At 37.7% G+C, this 18,021-nt stretch overlaps 1 protein-coding gene across 2 annotated transcripts; it reads right to left on the reverse strand.

Moving 5' to 3' along the window:
• Positions 1 to 48: 48 nt before the first annotated feature.
• Positions 49 to 17,971, reverse strand: LOC131789103 (RNA polymerase II-associated protein 1). Of its 2 annotated transcripts, XM_059106177.2 has the most exons (28): positions 17,737 to 17,971; positions 16,860 to 16,951; positions 16,458 to 16,512; positions 16,163 to 16,203; positions 15,268 to 15,360; positions 13,683 to 14,019; positions 12,627 to 12,967; positions 11,977 to 12,180; positions 11,164 to 11,331; positions 10,929 to 11,090; positions 9,877 to 10,179; positions 9,158 to 9,315; positions 8,234 to 8,543; positions 7,902 to 7,973; positions 7,679 to 7,788; positions 7,072 to 7,276; positions 6,562 to 6,624; positions 5,890 to 5,964; positions 5,631 to 5,779; positions 5,311 to 5,514; positions 4,631 to 4,756; positions 4,158 to 4,321; positions 3,721 to 3,853; positions 2,792 to 2,957; positions 2,252 to 2,346; positions 1,430 to 1,508; positions 1,198 to 1,260; positions 49 to 315 (listed from the first exon to the last, which is right to left on the reverse strand). In XM_059106177.2, exons 1-28 carry the CDS (start codon positions 17,927 to 17,929, stop codon positions 151 to 153), a joined length of 4,326 nt encoding a protein of 1,441 aa, XP_058962160.2. In that variant the 5' UTR covers positions 17,930 to 17,971; the 3' UTR covers positions 49 to 150. The 2 variants fall into 2 exon arrangements, with proteins under 2 accessions (XP_058962160.2, XP_058962162.2); XM_059106179.2 differs by lacking the exon at positions 16,860 to 16,951 and having other exon boundaries at positions 17,737 to 17,870.
• Between the last annotated feature and the right edge of the window lie 50 nt (positions 17,972 to 18,021).

Below are 18,021 nucleotides of genomic sequence, written 5' to 3' on the forward strand. Positions count from 1 at the left end.
GGGTGGTAGTGAACTGAAGTGGACAATAAAAATTACAAAACACAGTAATACATATGCTTCTCTTTTCATTACTCTTTTATTACTTGGTAAGAAATAAATATAATCCATGCTTTTTTCACAATTTTAGATTTCATATTATTTCACTATTCTTTACTCAGAGGCCATTTTCTGGAAAATTTTGCGACATTCCTCAAGGTCATTGCGATTTCTCAGTAGGAGTTGTTGGTCAGCTGGAAGATTAGTGAATTTTACAAAAGGCTCCAAGGAACTGCTGGTAGCTGGTTTGAAATAGTGCAGTAAATCATGTTGAACACTCTAAAGTAATTGAACAAAAAAACAAAAAAAATTGAATTAACCTAAATGATGGGAGAGGGAGGGTCAATTTCAAAAGGTCCTGACAGTGCTCAAAACGTCAGCTTTAAAAACTCTTGATAGAAAGATAGACTGACAAAAAGCAGGCAGATGGACAGACAACATACAGACAGAGAGACAGTCGGAGACAGACAAGCAGAGCCAGACAACAAGACACTCAAACAAGCCAAAAGACATACAGTCAGGCATACAAAAAGCCAGAAGGTTAGGTAAGGAGGCAGACATACAGATACCCATAGGTGGGAAGAAAGAGAGACAAAGTAGATACACTAACAGAAAGATTATCAGATTGATAGCAGGGTAAGAGGAAAATTTTCTTATCCCTTCCCTTTTAGACATGCACTGCATTAATCTTGGCTAACTCGAATTTTGAGCCTGGGAATGAGTTACTTCTTAACAGGCCTGGTTACTAGGGCCAGGTTCCCAAGCCAAACGGAGCTCTTAAAAAAAAACTAAAATGGTCGTGGAATAGCGAACTGAAGAGGAATATTTTACCTTATTTCGCTAAGTATAAGGGTTTTTTTAACGACTACAAGATATACTTTAACTCTGTTGTAATTTTAAGTCAATTTTCTTTCTTCAAGTTTCTTTACTTCTCCGTACTAAAAATGAGCTTGTCCCACGGACAAGTTATATGAAAGGTTTACATGTCCGAAATAAATTTCTACCTGTCCCGGACAATCGGCGCACCCTGGATAGGCAAACAGAACGATCAAACTGTGCGACCAAGCTCCTCACTGGGAGACTGAATGAAGGACAGACGGAATTGCTGATCACAAGATTACAGAAGAAATGAGCCAAAATTGAACTAAATAAAACAGTTACCTCATTCTGCACTGCGAGAACTTGCTTCAAGAAATTTACCTTCTTTTTCAATTCATGTGAATCCTAGGATAAAATAAAAGGTTATTAAAAAAACCTTTGCATGACAAGAGGAACATTACTGACTTTAAATAATATTACTTTGTCAATTCTTACTAGACGTTTCGGTGTCTGGTATAGCTGAGTATCTGAACAAGTTATGCTAGTAATAGTTTAGACGACAGTGCATACTGACCTCAGGGTCGACTCTTTGAAAAACAAAAGAATTAACGTGATGAACAGCTGCAAGGTAAAACAAAGGGGACCACCGCGGCCTGAAATAAAGTAAAAGTAATTAGCACGACATAAAAAAGGGAAGCTCGTTTCGCCAGTAACGTAAAGATTTGAGACCAGTCGGGGAGAGATTTGGCGGACTCTACAGACCTCTTACTAACTCGCATTGCCCTAAATCTCATGTTTCTCGGCAGGCGAAGAAATGCTGGTGCCGGAGCGTCAATAAGTATAGGAAATCGTATGAACGCGAGTGCATTTCGTGATTTATGGGCACGAGTGATGTTTTGAAAGTTCTCAAAATTGCACGAGCCGTAGGCGAGTGCAATTTGAGAACTTTCAAAACATCACGAGTGACCATAAATCACGAAATGCACGAGCAGGTTCATACGATTTTTTATTTATTATATTCTCGGCCATTTTTTTATAATTTGGTGTTCAAATTTGGCGCTTCCCCGGTGTTTCCATGGCAACTTCTCCGTATTGCACTCTATAACCTCTATTGCACTCTATAACCTATTTATGCATTCATCATTGACCAATCAGAAGCGCGATATTTTGTTGAGTATATAATAATGATGCTTATTAAAGGGCGGCGTCTATTTCAAAATAGCAATATTTCTTTAATCTCTCACAGTAATAAAGGGGAATCATTTATGGACCGATTACATCTAGCAGAGTAAAGCAAAGACGAAAGAAATCCCAGATAACTTTCAACACTAAATTTAACACTTGCTCAGTCTGTTTGTATTTATAAACAAAGGCGAAGTGTATTTGTCACGCGTACCTGACTGTTTGGGTGGCAAGAGCTCGTAAATAAAGCGCCAGTAATGACTGGTTCTGCTCAACAGGATACAGGAATTCCTCTAGGGGGATGGGTAGCTGAAGGAAACAGAGGGAAAAAAATTGTACTAGCCATCAAATTGTAGTTTCAAAGCCACGGTATTCTTATACAACATAGTTACTTTATATCCAATCCCAAGATTTGGTAGAGAGCCGGATTTCCGTTCAAAAAAATATAAAGCAAACTATTCAAAATAGAGCTATCTCTTCGTCACAACAGGTTAATTATGTCAAGTCAAAATAACTCCAAAAACGGCAATGGGATAGATAAAAAAAGGAAAATAAAAAGCTGTAAAATAGAACTTTTTGTAAATTTTATCGTATTGGGTAAGGATCTCGTGGATGAACGATGAAAGTTTTATACATTAGTGGTAGAGGAATATGGGACAGAAGAACTCATTAGGGAAGGAAAAACTTGGCTATCTCATAGCACGAAAAGGATGAAACTTCTGTAGATTTACAGCGACCATTTGATCTAGTTTACCTGGTCTAGAGGTATTGACAAAGCTCTCAAGACTCCTATGTGTTCATCCCAAACAGCTGTTCTAAATTTCATGTTGTGCTTCTGAGCCAAGGGTAAAATAACAAAACAACCAAACAGAGCATCTCCAAAGGAGACTGCAGAGTACTGGGACAGGAGTGATGCGTACCTACAAGAAGCAAAGTCAAGGACCTTAGTTCACTTTCTTATGTTAACAAAATTTGATTGGGGAGTTGATAGTAATGAAAGGTTATGTTACAACACTGGAATTTTGTTTCTCTTCTGATTTTTGTCTTTCGTGAAGAAATGTGGAGATTAGATTTTGGCAAAGGTGGTTGGACAGAGTAAAAAACCAATCAGAGTGAGACTGCTGCCCAGGATCGAATTGTTGCGATAGCATAATGCCATATTTCAAATAATATATAGATTTAGCCAAGTCTAAAAGCGAAGCGGATTTTTTTCCCCGCACGTCTCAAGGGCACAACGCCTTGCCCCGGCCAGGACTAGAACCCGAGTCGTCCGACTCGGAGCCCAGTGCACTGACCACTGGACTACTGAACAAAGCCGTGACGTTGGCGTGCCCGCGGTACAGTTGACCACACATGTTAAAAGTAACACCTTGTACGGTCGTACGGTCGTACATCCAAATTTTTTCGGCTTGATGGGTTACTACTATTTTGTATAATTATGGGGCTACGCTCTGCGAGCTCCGCTATCAGTGTGTAAAATGATTTTGTTCAGTTGACACGGGCCCTTTTAGCCCAACATGACAGGAACTTATTCCAGTTTCCAAGAGAGTGAAAGTATTGTTATTCCTCCAGAGTGGAGGCTTGTTCTTCCCAAAGAATGTTGGTCTCATCTCTCAAAAAGAGGAATTAACTTAATGTCAAACGAGATGGGAGCAGGACAACTGCTGACCCTCAGCTACTTACAGGTCATAGAAGGATGTGAGTCCAGGAATCGGAGACTTAAAATCAAGGTGGCAGAGACGTGAGGGGCTCGTATAAATCTTCAAAAGAGCTGATAGATAATTGTGAACGCCACTGTCCAGGAAAAGATCATTTCCTATAAAAACAGAGTAGAAAACAGTAAATTACCTGGTGAAAAGAACAAACTGAACCCTTAATGGTCTACTTCAAAAGTTCTTTACCCCCTTAACCCCTTAAGATCAGTATCCATGTTCTCCAAACTATTCACCATACATTTCCTGAGGTGTTGACAAAGAGAATTTGTTTAATAATCAAGAGCTGCTTTAGTTGGTGATCATTTCCTCTATTCTCATGACCTTTATGTTTGATTCAAGGGTGATATTGTAAGGAGAAATTAGATGCTTGTCACTCTTAGGGGTTGAAAGGTTAAGTCACCTCACCTGTCAAGAAGATGCACATGAGCCTGGCTATTCGTGATGCCATAGTCACGTGACGTAAACAGGACGGCCGCCATTCCTCAAGCAGGAGAACCAGTTGAAGTGTATTAGTTACTATGGAAACTGCCGAGCCTGAAATGGTATTGATGCTGTCGCCCTTCATTTCACTAACAGAAGTAAACAGACAAATAAGTACACGAACAGAAGTAATGTCATCCAAGCCTTAAATGATACTACTTTTTGGTCTTCATTTTGAATAAAACAAAACGGTTCCTTTACATCTGAACATCTACCATGAAAACCGAAAGTATTATTTATTTCAGGATTACAAATTTATCTATCAAATGCATATTACATTTTAGTGGTTCACAATGATTCTATTCATGCAACTGAAACTAATTAAATAAACTGCGGCACCCAGTCTGCAGAAATGTAAATTCAGTATAACACAGCTGTGAAATTTGATATTTACTCACACACTTATTGCCAGGTTATACAGATCCACTATGGGGAGAAACACCCAGTCAGCGGGTTGAAGAGGACCTGCGCATGAGGGGACGATAAATGACTGAATATTACGCACTTGACAAAGGGCCATTGACCTGAGAGGGATTCAGAAGTGAAAATTAGCAAAGTGCACATAAACTGATTCCTCTTTTTCATGCAGTAGTCAGCTACACCTGTGCATGGATGTAAAATGTTTCTCAAAATCTATGCTTGTCAACAGTCTTACATTTAAGTACGCCTTGAAACATAATCTAGGATATGTTCACTATTTAAGACCTGTCATTTGCATTCTGTTTGGATCACCTCCATCCTTTCCCATACTTGTTCCTCAAGAGCTGTTCATTGCCTAGTTTGTGTGAATATATTTCGTATTCCTCTTTTAGATAAATGTAGTTTTAAAGGAGAGAAAATATCCTTGTGTAACTTAATGCCTTGAAGTGATAAACATGCAGATTCTCCTTGCGATTTCAATACATTATCCACCAAACAGGTAATGAGAATAACCAAGCCTATCTGCTGGGGAGTTTTCTCTTGATATAACACCAAATTCTCTTGTCTTATTTACAAGGAAATGTCTGACAGTTACAAGGGAGAATTACCAATCTGACCTTGAGAGACAAAGTGTTGAGACAAAACTCAGCTTTCATACCTAGAAGTTCTCAAGGGATAATTCATGCCCTCAAAGGCACATTTGAATGTGGACCTTATACCAGGTAAGTTTTTATGAGCCTCGGCTATAAGATCCCCTCTACTTGTAGCTGTAGTATCATATGTACTTGGAACTGGAGGAGTAGCCAGTGTCATTTCTGAGAGGTCTCTGGCAACACCCATGGATAGAGGTCCATTCACTTTGCTGGAATAAAAATACCAAAGTGGGCAAAACCTAGTCACTTGAAGGACACTACGATTATGTTTGAAAATGCACTAATTAATTCTGAAGCTTAAAAGCACAAAAAATGGCCAATTCACCTGAAAAACTTTGAATTGAACAATATTGTCGAAAGTAGATCTTGTGCATAAAACTCATCGCCTGGGAAGATCTTGGAGAATAGTGATAGAGCAGCTTCATGCCATAAAGAAACATAACTTGAACACTCATCTGATTCTGGTAGTCCTATCTGCAAGCCGGAAAGTTATAAGCTGTGCTTTAAGAGAATGGTATATGCACTCAGTCACACATACAGGAAAGAGAGGGAAAAAAAGCTTAAATAATGTATTTTTTTCTTACCAAATTACTGACAAGTTTCAACAGGAAGTACTGCAAATGATGCTCTTGACGAACAAAGAAGGATGAGGAAACATTCTGTTAGGAATCAAATCAAAACGATGACATTCAACAATATGAATTTATTGACTGAGTGGAAGAGTGGAATGCAAAAATATTTAACTCCAGGTCTGGTCTTTAACTACAGTCCAGGTGTGGCAAGCTCCGTGTATCATGATTGAGAGCCTTGAGTATTTTCCTGTCTACCTCAGTCAAACTCAGTCAAGAACTGTTTTATCACATGACCGTCAATTTTTCTTTTTTTTCCTTTCCCCTTTTGGTTCACAGCTTGCTGGGCTGTATGACTTTTTTCCAGCCCTGCTCTCCATATCACACTGGAAATTTTTGAAGAATGTGAGGTAGTGTATGAGTCATATGATAGGTTCAATTCAGAAATGTTATCGCAAACTACAAAAAATCATCAAGTGTGTTATAACGTGTATACTTCTTGGTAATAAATACAATTGATGGTACCTAGGCAAACCTGATCAAAAACAGTCCTTATACTGAACTGGATCATACTTGTTCACATGACATTGCAATTAGCTAATTATGTACATTCCATTCTACATGGAAATCCAAAAATTTAAAGCTTTCTTCCTCAGTATCATATGAAGCAAAACTCTGTACACAAACCTGGGATTCAACAACAAGTTTCAAATACTCCAAGACAGCATTATTGGAAAGAACGGCAGAGAACTAATGATAAAATGATAAAATGATAAAAGAACCACAAATGAACAAACAAAAGTGTAAGTAAGATCATATCTTGTTAAGAGAACAACAACAAAATCTCTAATCAAGCATTTGCATTGAGTAATGTCATAATTCAAGTATAATTCAAAAGTTTTTTTTGATACCCATGGCGAAAAGTGAACAGTATGGTTTAAAAAAGCAATTATTGGATGAGGTTCAGCATGACATCATGTGGCAAAAACCGAATTCAATAAATGCTTTATTATAATTTTTTTTCACATTTGGAAACTTGGGACTTGGAAACTACAACAGACTTTGAACTCAACATGATAAATGCAATATTCTCCACATATATTGTAATTTAACATATCAGGTTCACACACTATTGTAAATTGATTGAATGCTCTCAGCTAATCAGATTTTTTGTAATAAGTCTGATGTATAAGGTACCTTGTGGGTGATTCCTCTGTGCAATTTGGTGACATGATATATAAGTTCAATTATACATGATGTGAATGCAATAAGTTCAGGTCTGTTCGACTCCACCAGTTCTGTTCCAGGGTTCACCAGTTCTATAGAGCCAAAGTCTGGAAGACTAGGGATAGCCTTTCTAGAAAGCCTTGATCCTCCAGTCTTGTTATAAGCTGATCTAGAACTTCAAATTAAGTGAAAAATAAGATACTAACAATCACCAATAACAACCTTAAAGAGCAATTTTATATTGAGTGTCAAAAGTGATTTAGGACTGCTTAATTAGAGCTGTGATTGGTCCAGAAAATTTGCACCACTTTCTCAACTAATCAGAAGCTAATTAAAAGTAAAATTAATCACAACTTAGTCACTACATTTTTCTGCTTGTTAGGCAGATTATTTGTTTTGACTTTGAGTTCTCATTAGCTCCTAAAGAAATTTTCCTTTCTCCTGATTGGACTTTGCTGTTACTTAGGTATTGGTTTTATGACACTTAACGAAATAACTCTCTAATGATGCCTGATAGCAAATGTGCTGCAAAATTTTCAAAGGAGCATCTCAATGTAATTCACAAAAATTAAATTACCTGATTTGTGTAAAACACCAGTCCAGGACATGATGCTCTACCACTGGAAGGAGCACAGTACCGGTTAAGTGTTCTAACTGCTGTAGAGTCTCCACAGGAGAGTGGGATACCTGTGATCAAGCAGATTTATGCCAAGTTAAATCAGTTCACACAGGCAGCATTAGGCATAAATACAATGACATGGTTAGGAAAAGGCAAAACAAAAGAAGAGACAAACACCAACCTGGTCATGAAGTTTCGAGTAGAAAGCCACCAAACCAGCAAAAGCTCCTGACAGGAGACAGAGGTTTTCATACTGGGAAACAGGGATTGACACACAACTCAATAAATTAGTAGTTTATCATTATCTGACCTGATATGAAGAACCTAACTGACACATTTTGGCTTTATTTTAGCTTTATTTCTTATCTTAAAAAGTCTACAGCCTAGAAAACAATAAATGACTACAATTCACATGGTTTAATAGCCGAAGTTCCTAAAGGAAAAGCCCAGTAAAGCAAAAGCAAATGCAAAATTCATAGGTTACCCTATAAATCAAATAAGCATCAGTCATACCTGGAGATCTTTAAGACCTTGACCACAACCCAGTATCTCCTTGACCCACTTATTTACACATCCACCAATCAGAGGTAGAAATCCTGTCACATGACTCCAGTTAATTGCCAGAGGTGGTAGAGAGTCCATCCCATGACGTTCTGCTGGTACCTGCTGGTCAGCAGCTGCTGCAGCAGCCTGAATGACTGCTTCTATTACACCAAATATGGCAGCTGCACAGTTGAGTTCCAATCTTTCCTCAGGCATTGTCATCAAAATGGAAAGAGTTTGAATTGATTGCAGGTGTTCAATAAATGTTGAGTACATCTCCCTACAGGAAATAAAAAAGAGTTCTGAAGAAAGATCATCACCTTGGAACGTTAAACCCTTAACTCCCAAGATCTGACCCATAATTCTCCCCTTTAGCTTCAACACATTTCTTTATAATCTAGTTAAGAGAATTTGGTGGTAGATCAAGATAACAACTTCTACCCAGGATAGGTTTGAGTAGTCTCTTAAACTGTTTGCTGGATAATGTGGGGATATTATAGGGTGAAGTTTCATGCTAGTCATGTATGGGAGTTAAAGGGTTAACTCTTGACACCCTAGCATTTACCACCCAAATTCTCCATACTCTTCTATACACTTTTTTTTGTTACTGGTAAGGAGAATTTGTTTAACAATCAAAGCTTCTTATGTTGATGATCATTTCCTTTATCCCCATGATCTTTATGAAGGATTCAGCAGTATTTTTGCAAGGAGAAATTAGATGCTGGTCACCATTTGGTTTAAGGATTTAATCATTTCTGCCTTATTCTTTACCATGATCCTGTACAACTTGTCTATTTTGATTTAATCATTAATTAAAACAAAACTTGTTGCACCCGTCCTGGTTTCCTTAATTATCCTTATATCTCTTGCGGAAATTGAAAGCTTGTAGCTCACCTAACAGCATCACAGCCCAAGCCATACAACACACAGACCCTCCATGTTCTTAAACTTTCAGTGTATAATGAATAAGCCTCTTGCAGTGCCATTTGCATGTTCCTGGGGTTCAGAGCAGTGTAGCGCATCAGTCGATCAGTCAAATTGTACTTTGAGATCTGCCACGAAGTACAAAATTTACTAGAACACTCAACAGATAGCATATATATTTTCACCCTTGCAATTTTTTTCATCTGTAGCTAGACAGAGAGCATTTGTAATACAAGAAACAGACTACCATAGAAATTCTGTTCAATTTGAGTCTATTATTAAGTTTTGTACTGGCCAGGTGCACTTTGATTCAAGAAATTGTTTAAAATTCAAGGGTGCTTATTTAGGTGCTTGTATTAATTTTCCAGTGTAAAGGGAATGTCTAACAGTTAGTGCACTGACCTCCTGCTCAAAACCTCAAGGTTCAGGGTAGTGTTTGGACAACGTGCTGTATTCTTAGGCAATACAATTTACAATCACAGTGCTTCTCTCCAGTCTAGTGAATTAACAGAGAGGCCTGACCAAAGGCTAAAGGGTAAACCTGCATCCATCAACAGGGAATAACAATATTTGTAGTCTCTTCACAACACTGATTAAAAAGTCACAATAAATTCTGGGAAAAATGGGTTTCCTGTCTTGTAAGCTGGCTCTACCATTTAGGAGATGAATAATAGCAGAACTGAACTTACCAAAGTCGCAGCCATGTGTCTTCCTGCACAACAGACTGTCCGCAGAAGTCTCATGGCTGCACTGACAGGAACACCATAAACAGCATCACTATCCAGCTCAGACATTTTCCACGAGAGGGGAAGAAAGTTAGTAAAGATGGTTTCCATAAGTCTGGGGCACCGCAGTACTTCATTGGCAGCTTGTGTTGAATGCTGCGATATTCTCGTCAGTACATCTAGGATGTCATGAACTACCAGAACAGAAGGATGACAGACCTCCAAAATGTATCTTAGTCTTGGTAAAATACTCATCTGGATCAAGCCCTCAAAAATAAGATTTTACAAGGTTTAATATTAATGGTGGATCAGTTTTAATTATCAATTATTTGATAATAAATGGGTCTGTCTATCAATCCAAAAAGGACACAAAGGAGTGAGGGTTAAGGTTCTCACATAACAGGGACTTTGGTTGAGAAGAAAAAAAATAGAAAGGTGTACTTGTTGAAGGAAGATGGCAGATCAATTCACAATGGTATAATGCATGCTGCCTAACTAATTGGGAATAGCTAGTAAAAGTAGGAGAGCTCCTTAAGTTCATGTTATACCACAAGCATCCCAAACTTAAGTCTTGAGAAAAAGCAACAGATCAATTTATGAAAACATCACATGTTGTGTGGCATGGTGTTAAGATACGCAAGGGACCATTGAGAATTTGAACACATTATAAGGAATTGTATGGCAAATGAAATATGGCCGATTTCCAACCCTAAATATTCTGAAATATGAACATTTTACATGTAAGATTAATAAAACTTAATCACTCCTCCTGTATCCATTGTAGTTTCTGGTGATCTCTACTGTTTTAGGCTTGTTTTGCCTTCACTGTTATTCCTGTCATTGCTTATTGGAGGAAAAATGGTACTGCAAAATCATCTCATCTAGTTTGCCCTGCTGACCATTTCATCAACAAAGTTTTATTTATCTAAACTTTGTCTTGACTTGTGTAACACTATCTAAAAACTGGCATCAAGAATTGTCAGTGTAAAAACAACTCAATTCTGTAATCTTATTACTTTCACAACATCCTGTTTCAATAGTTCAGCATCAGTTAGATTGTTCTCCTCCTCCTTTTCATCCTTCCTGAGCTGTTTATTTTGTTCTTTGCTTTCCCTGACAGGAGAGAGTGCTGGAAGCTCTTGTCCTCGTGGAAAACCACACATCTTGTCAGCTAATTCCTGAAATTAAGAGACATAGGCCTCAGATTTAGCAAGTGAAAAATGAAGAAATATGTCAGGTTATTACATTTACCTTATCACTTGGCACAATGAGGATGGCTGCTAATCCTTGTGTAGCAGCAGCCATGACAGCATCTGTTGTGTCATCCAATGACCATCTGAGAAGGAACAGGATTCCAGCATCCAGTAATGCAGACAGCACATCACCCTGAAGATGTCCTTGAAATGCTCCCATTTGATCCTGAAAGGGAGTATGAAAAAGGATTCCATTAGACTTGAAAATTATAACACACTGTTTAGTACTTCAACAGGGATTTTCATTGGGGTTTGGACCAAGAGAGCATCTGGATTAGAATTTATTCCCATGACAATTCTTATTAAATTGCTGCTGTGAATAGATTACTGACCAGGTATCTCATTATGTGCATATACCACATGTGCTTTTTACGCATGCTGAGTGGCTACCCCAGAAGTAATTAGCAGGTGATTAGCAGCCGAAGAGGCAAACTGGCTCTTCGACAATTTAATTTCCAACCATTTTTGGTATGTTGGCACAAATAAACTAAATAATTTATTTGCTTTATGGGTGTTATTCACTAAAACAAAAATTATTATTTACCTCAATGTCAGTGAAAGTGGTGGATATTTAGTACTGAACTGCAAAGCAGCAAGGTAAATATCTACCATTATTCACCTCCACTTGGGTGAGTAATTGTTAAAAATCTGAGCAAATACCAAATATATCTACACTGAGCTTGTACAATGTCTGCCAATCATTATTGATGTGAAATCAGAAGGAATTATTTCATGGGGTGCATGTTTCCCAAAAGCAAATCAGTGGAAAATATTCATTTTCATTAATTACTAAAAAATACACCAACAGTACCTGTCTCATGATTTTGGCCAAAACTTGCAAAGCCAACACACGCTGCTGTAAAAAGCTGCTTCTGGCCAGAATAAAGAGTTCTTCTAGTGTATAACCTGGAGAGCTTGGGTCCTTACCATGGTGATGAAGACCAAGGTACACTGGGATGTCATCCATTTTTGAAACTAAGCAGCCATTGAAGTCAAAACGAGCTTGGTTTCCTTCCTGTTAGAACGAGAAGTTCAGAATGTGTCCTCAAATTTGAGAGATTCCAGCAAAAATAAATCCCAAGTGGCTTTACCAGAGCTTACATACATGTATCTTGATTTCTGGAGCTTTAAAGGAAAAAGTGGGGTGTTAATCCTTTAATTCCCAAGATCTGATTGTCAATGTTTCCCTCTAGCTACTACATATTTCCTTGTAAATTGGTTTCAAGAATTTGGTGTTCAATCAAGGTAATAACTTGTACCTGACGAGTTTGAGTAGTCTCACTACCTACTTGTTGAATAATGTATGGATACCTTAGGAAGAAGTTGCATGGTAATCACTCCTGGTAGTTAAAAGGTTAAGCCCTTAGGCTAATGATTACCATGCAGGACCACCTGTCAAGAAATCTGGGTACAAGACCTGAGCTGATTATTGCCTTGCGTTCTTCAGGAATTTTTCATCACCTTGCTTTCCAGAGCGCTTGGTGGAGGGCAATCTTTCATCCATTCTAGCTTCTCGTATTCCACAGTGTCCATGTGAATCCATTTGCTAGAGACTTCAATATCTCCAATCTTTTTCACTTCACTAAACTGTTTTTCTTGTATTCTATTCTGTTCATTTCCCTCTTTGATCATTTCAACATTTTCATTGAATTGGACCTGTTTTTCAACTTGGCCTATGTTTTCTCCAGTAGGGTTGTTACTGTTCTTGTGACCAACTTGTTTTTCTTCCATTGAAGCTGTATCCATTGCCTCAACCCTTGTTCTTTTGTGTCTTGATGTCAAAAAAGCCACAAGATTTGGATCTGTAGGTAACAAAAGTCAAATCAATAAATCTAAATCAATATTTAGACTGCCAACAAGTGTAGCCAACAGTTAAGAATCTAGCACAACCACAAATGGGATTCATGCTCCTTCCTCATCTGTCCCCCAGGAAAGCAAAAACTATGCACATCAATAGACAGGTTAGCAAAAAACTATCATAGGTTTGAATGCCTTACATCTGCAATTTTCTAACATAACACCAATAATATATATTAATTAGAAAACCCCATGAATTTGGAAAATTATGGAATATATTTTATATCAACGAAATCATCTGTCATATGATTTATAGTGCTCACATCCAAATTCTTCTTGCCAGCTCTCTGGGAAATGTATGAAGGACAGAATGGAGAATATGCATACTGATGTTAATCCTTTGTACCCTAACATCAGTATGCACATTCTCTATACTGTTCTCTATACATTTTCTAGGTGCTAACGAGGAGAATTTGTTTAACAATCAAGAGCTTCTTCATCAGTTGGTGATGATTTTCTATATTCTTGTGACCTCAATGTGTGATTCAGGGGTGATCCAGCGAGGAGAAATTAGATGCTTATCACTCTTGGGGTGTAAAGGGTTCTATTTCTATAAATTCTTCAGTTGCAAACTCACCAATGAGGATCAGCAAATCACTTCCTCAGGAACATAGTATAACTGTGCAACACAACGCAAACAGAAGCAGAATGTAAACTCACCCAGTGCTGATTTTATCCTGGCTTGCTCCTCCATGATCTCTTCATGTGTCATAGCTTCCAGCTTAGCTACGTTCTCTTTGTGGATTTCATCAACTGCCTTGTCCTTCAAAGTCTTTCTCTCTGAACCTTGTGCCAGACCTTCTCCAGAAATCAAGGAGGACTTTTGATATTTCACTGGACAAGAACCTGCTTGGGTAACTTTAACCTCCTCTATTGTCTTCTGTAAATTGTCTTTTTGGTGTTTTGGCACACCAAATGTGACTGCACCTGATGCAGCAAATTGCTGGGCAAACAAACTTTTTCTGCTTTGAGAAATGGTTTCTTTTGATGACACATTCTGTAATAAAGACCACATACAATAAATCTCAGTTTGCAGAAAAAAGGGAAAAAACCATTTGGAGTTAAAAGGGATCTAAACAGATTTATGCATGATCAAAGAATTTGCATGAAGTAAACAAATGGTTTACATGTTGTATTGAAAAATTAATTTCAGGTCAAAATTAAATTCAGGCCAAAATGGTTTCAAATTATTTCTGTTCCAAGTTACCGTATTTACCCGTGTATAATGCGCGCCCGTGTATAATACGCATCCCAATTTCAGACCAAATTTTGAGAAAAAAGAAAAATAAACTACTCAACAAGAAGGTGAAATTGTATAACATTATTTATTTCAATTAACTTGGCAAACTAACGAAATGACTCGGACTCGGAGTCTGACTGGAACAGTTCTCTTGCAAACGAGTCATCGAGCTCGTTGTTGCAGTCATCGTTGGCCTCGTAAACTAGGTCGTCCTCGGATCCATCAAGGCTGTTGGTGATCCCGCATTTTAGAAATGAGGATTCAATCATTTCTTCGGAAATGTCCTTGTGAGTTTTGTAGCCATGTTTATGTTTGATTACTCAAGATTACAGTAACTGTTTTGTTGATCAGCTGTTCGCTTAAATACTTAGTTAAATTTATTCAAGGATCCAAATTGTTAACATGTCATTGGTAGGTTAGTTTACCCTCAAATAAAAGACCAATTACATCGCACGCTTATGTGTCTTTGTTATTCTAATGTCGCGTGGGCCTAAACAAAGGATTCCGTGTATAATACGCATCTCCAATTTAGGTGTTCATTTCGGGAAAAATAAGTGCGCATTATACATGGGTAAATACGGTAATTACGAAGGACCTTGAACAAAGAAAAATCTAAATAAAACAAGTTTGAAATTGATGTTGACCTGAAACTGTTTCAAACTACAACATACCTATCAACTGAGTTGATAAGTTAAACATAAACTCAGGCCACCGTAAAGAGTTTAACCCTTTAACTCCTAAGATCTCATGAGTTATTCTCCTTACTGTCTGCCATACAGTTCTTGTGATGTTAGTTTGGAGAATTTGGTATTGGATCAACTACTAGTACCCTAGTTAATATTTTTCTATATCCTCATCACTTGTCTGCTTGATATTGTATTGATATTGTAACGAGAAATTCTGTCTTGGTCACTCATGGGAGTTAAAGGGTCAAAGGCTGACATTTTGAGAGTTTGTCCTCTGACTCTAACTAAGAAGAAGAAGATTTTGTTAAGTCTTTCTCACTTGCTCACTGATGTTTCCACGATGGAGAACCATGGGAAATCCTCTTTCAGACACTCTTGGAGTAGCAATACTTCTGTTACCAATCTCTTTCTCCTATAGAGAATTGAAGAATTTTACAGGGAGTCACTCAATAAAAAAGAAACTGATAGTAAAGATATGACAAGATTCAACCTTGATCAACCCGTGCATTGAAAGTGATTTATTAATTTTCCATGGAAAGTCATATAATATTATGTTCCAAGGCTTCAAGAATGATCATGCTTCAGCAAAATATGGGCCACTTCAAAAATTACCTCTGCCACTCTGCAAAATGCAGGCTTGGGTGGTGAGTAATTTAAGCCTGATTCTCTGAAACCCTTTTCTTTTTCATAACAACAACTGCACATGCTATGTTTCTTGGTGTTAATAATTTGGATACTACAAGTTTGTGTAAAAAAGATGTACCATCCTATGGAAAGGTCTTCTTTTGTTAAGGCAGAGCTTGAGTTTTAAACACAGTTACTAATTTTTTTCAAAGTAGTCTACACTCAGTAATAAGTTTAGCCCTCTTTAAGACACGTCTTTTAATCAAGAAATGTGGATTTTCTGTAGGTTTACAGGTGTAATAACACACACAGGGTGTTGAGAGAACACATCATGAAAAAATCAGGAGCTGGAGGTGATAGAATGTGTGGTCTATTGCTACTGTAAACATAGATTTTCTTTGGATGTAATGGAATAACAAACAATAAGTTTTTGACCAATCAGGACACTCTTAATATCTTTGTCATTTAAGATCTACCATGGACACTTAATTCCAGTAAAACAAACTGGGAGAGAATTGATGGCTCACATACAAGTACATATGTGGAGTACTTGTCATCCCGAAGAAAGAAATCTTGCCATTGTTACTAACCTGAATCTGAGACAGCACTGAAGTTACATGCCTGTCATGAACTATAAAATGTAAGAAAAAAGTAGGGCAATACTCAAATCTTTATATCAGCCAAAATTTTTAAAAGATCAAGAAACAAATTTGAATTTGGAAAATTGCATACATTTTTGTGCGTTTGATTTGAATTTGGAAAATTGCATACATTTTTTTGTGTTTGTAATGTTACAGTATATTTCATTGTGTACTCAAGCTTTATCCAAGCTCTGCTAACAAAATTGCCACAAATTTGCTCTTATTACTTAATAATAAAACTCACCGTCAAGAAGTTCTTCACAGTCCATTTCCTCTTCGCCATCTTGCCTTTTGTTCTTCTGTACAGGATACAGAATAATATTTAGAAACTAAGGTAATAACCTATTACACTTACATGTACAACAATGAAATTACATCTTGGGCAGTCTTAACCTTCTAATCCTGATCAAACTTGTAATTCTCCTTACTGTCAACCATACAATTATGATGAAGTTAGTTCAGCAAATTAAATATTGGATCAACTAATTTTTCCCAAATTTATATTTTTCTTTACTCTCATCACTCATCTGGTTAATGTTATATTGATATTGTAAGGAGGAATTCTGTCTTGGTCACTCATGGGAGTTAAAGGGTTAATTAAAATATTTTTTCCCAGATAGTACACTATGCCAAGGAAGGAACCTACAAAGGTCTCTTGATGTCTTGTTTTGAATCTCGATTTCTTCTTTGGTGGGAATCCAGAGTCTAATCTGCTGGATGGTTGTACTGTTGGAAGACCTGAAGGTAATGACATGTCACTTGAAGGGCTTTAATATATTAGTTAAGCCCTGGCAACACGAACATGTGTAGGAACAGTTAAAAAATTGACCAAAGTACCAAAAAATTGACTTCTATCCCAACATACCATTGTACTTGGGGATACATCTGTCAAGGAAAACTCTCTTCCACAAAACAGAAGAGGAAAAAGACACTAATACTGTGTTCTGGTCTGACATGTTTAGTGTTTGTGGGTAGGGGTTGGGGTTGGGTGGCACAGAGAGATGACAGATATGAAAGGGTAAAGGTTGTCATACAGCTATCTTTATGTACTGAAACAGATTTGCGCATCTCCTCATATATGATTAATTCAGCCATGACTAATTAGCTAAAGGACTGATCCCATAGCAGAGGTGGATCCAGAATTTTTTAACAGGGGTAGTCCAAAATCACTTTCCACCAACCTATGCCCCCCTTCGCTCTCTGTGACACGAAAAACATCAGCCATCTGTTCAGCAGAAATTTGTCGTCTTGTCATTACAAGAGTTTTGGTGTTAGACAAGTAGAAAAAACATGTTTGGGGTGGGAGGGGGAGGGGTAGGGGTAATTCCGATTGATTGAACACTCCCTCTGAATCTGACACTGGATAAGAAGCCTCAGCGAAACTCTACATGGACGTCAAAACAGAATGCAAGCATGCATAATAAAACCAAATACAAACCGTTTTATTACCTAAATAAAGCTATTCAATATTTAACTCAAGTAGAGGTAATAGCATTTCGTCTCAAAGACGTCATTATCCTCACCCTGTAACGTGACGACGTCTCTTGTAACTTGTACGTCGCATGGTGCGTCTCTCTTTTCCCCTAGTGACCGAGATTCCTCGCTTGTGTTCGACCGAACAACGGCTGCTGCAGGGTTCAAACGACCTGTAACAAATTTCTCTTGCAGCATAAGTAGATCATTTTCAGTATCTTTGGCTGCAGGCCTTGAAAACATTGTGGACTTTCAAGGTGCACACATGCCAAAAGATTCCACCATCTTGCTTTCAAAGCTTTGTAACCATGCAAGATTACTCAAGGGAGATTGAG

The sequence above is a fragment of the Pocillopora verrucosa genome, chromosome 7 (genome assembly GCF_036669915.1).
Source record: "Pocillopora verrucosa isolate sample1 chromosome 7, ASM3666991v2, whole genome shotgun sequence".
NCBI lineage: Eukaryota > Metazoa > Cnidaria > Anthozoa > Scleractinia > Pocilloporidae > Pocillopora > Pocillopora verrucosa.

Bases quoted from the DNA above. Each gene is read 5' to 3' on its own strand.
- LOC131789103 (XM_059106177.2), bottom strand. From the start codon at position 17,929: ATGTTTTCAAGGCCTGCAGCCAAAGATACTGAAAATGATCTACTTATG. The intron at 11,332-11,976 runs GTACTGTTGGTG...ACTCCCTTTCAG, and splicing joins TGGCCAAAATCATGAGACAG to GATCAAATGGGAGCATTTCA. The intron at 316-1,197 runs GTAACTGTTTTA...CAATTACTTTAG, and splicing joins TTCTCGCAGTGCAGAATGAG to AGTGTTCAACATGATTTACT.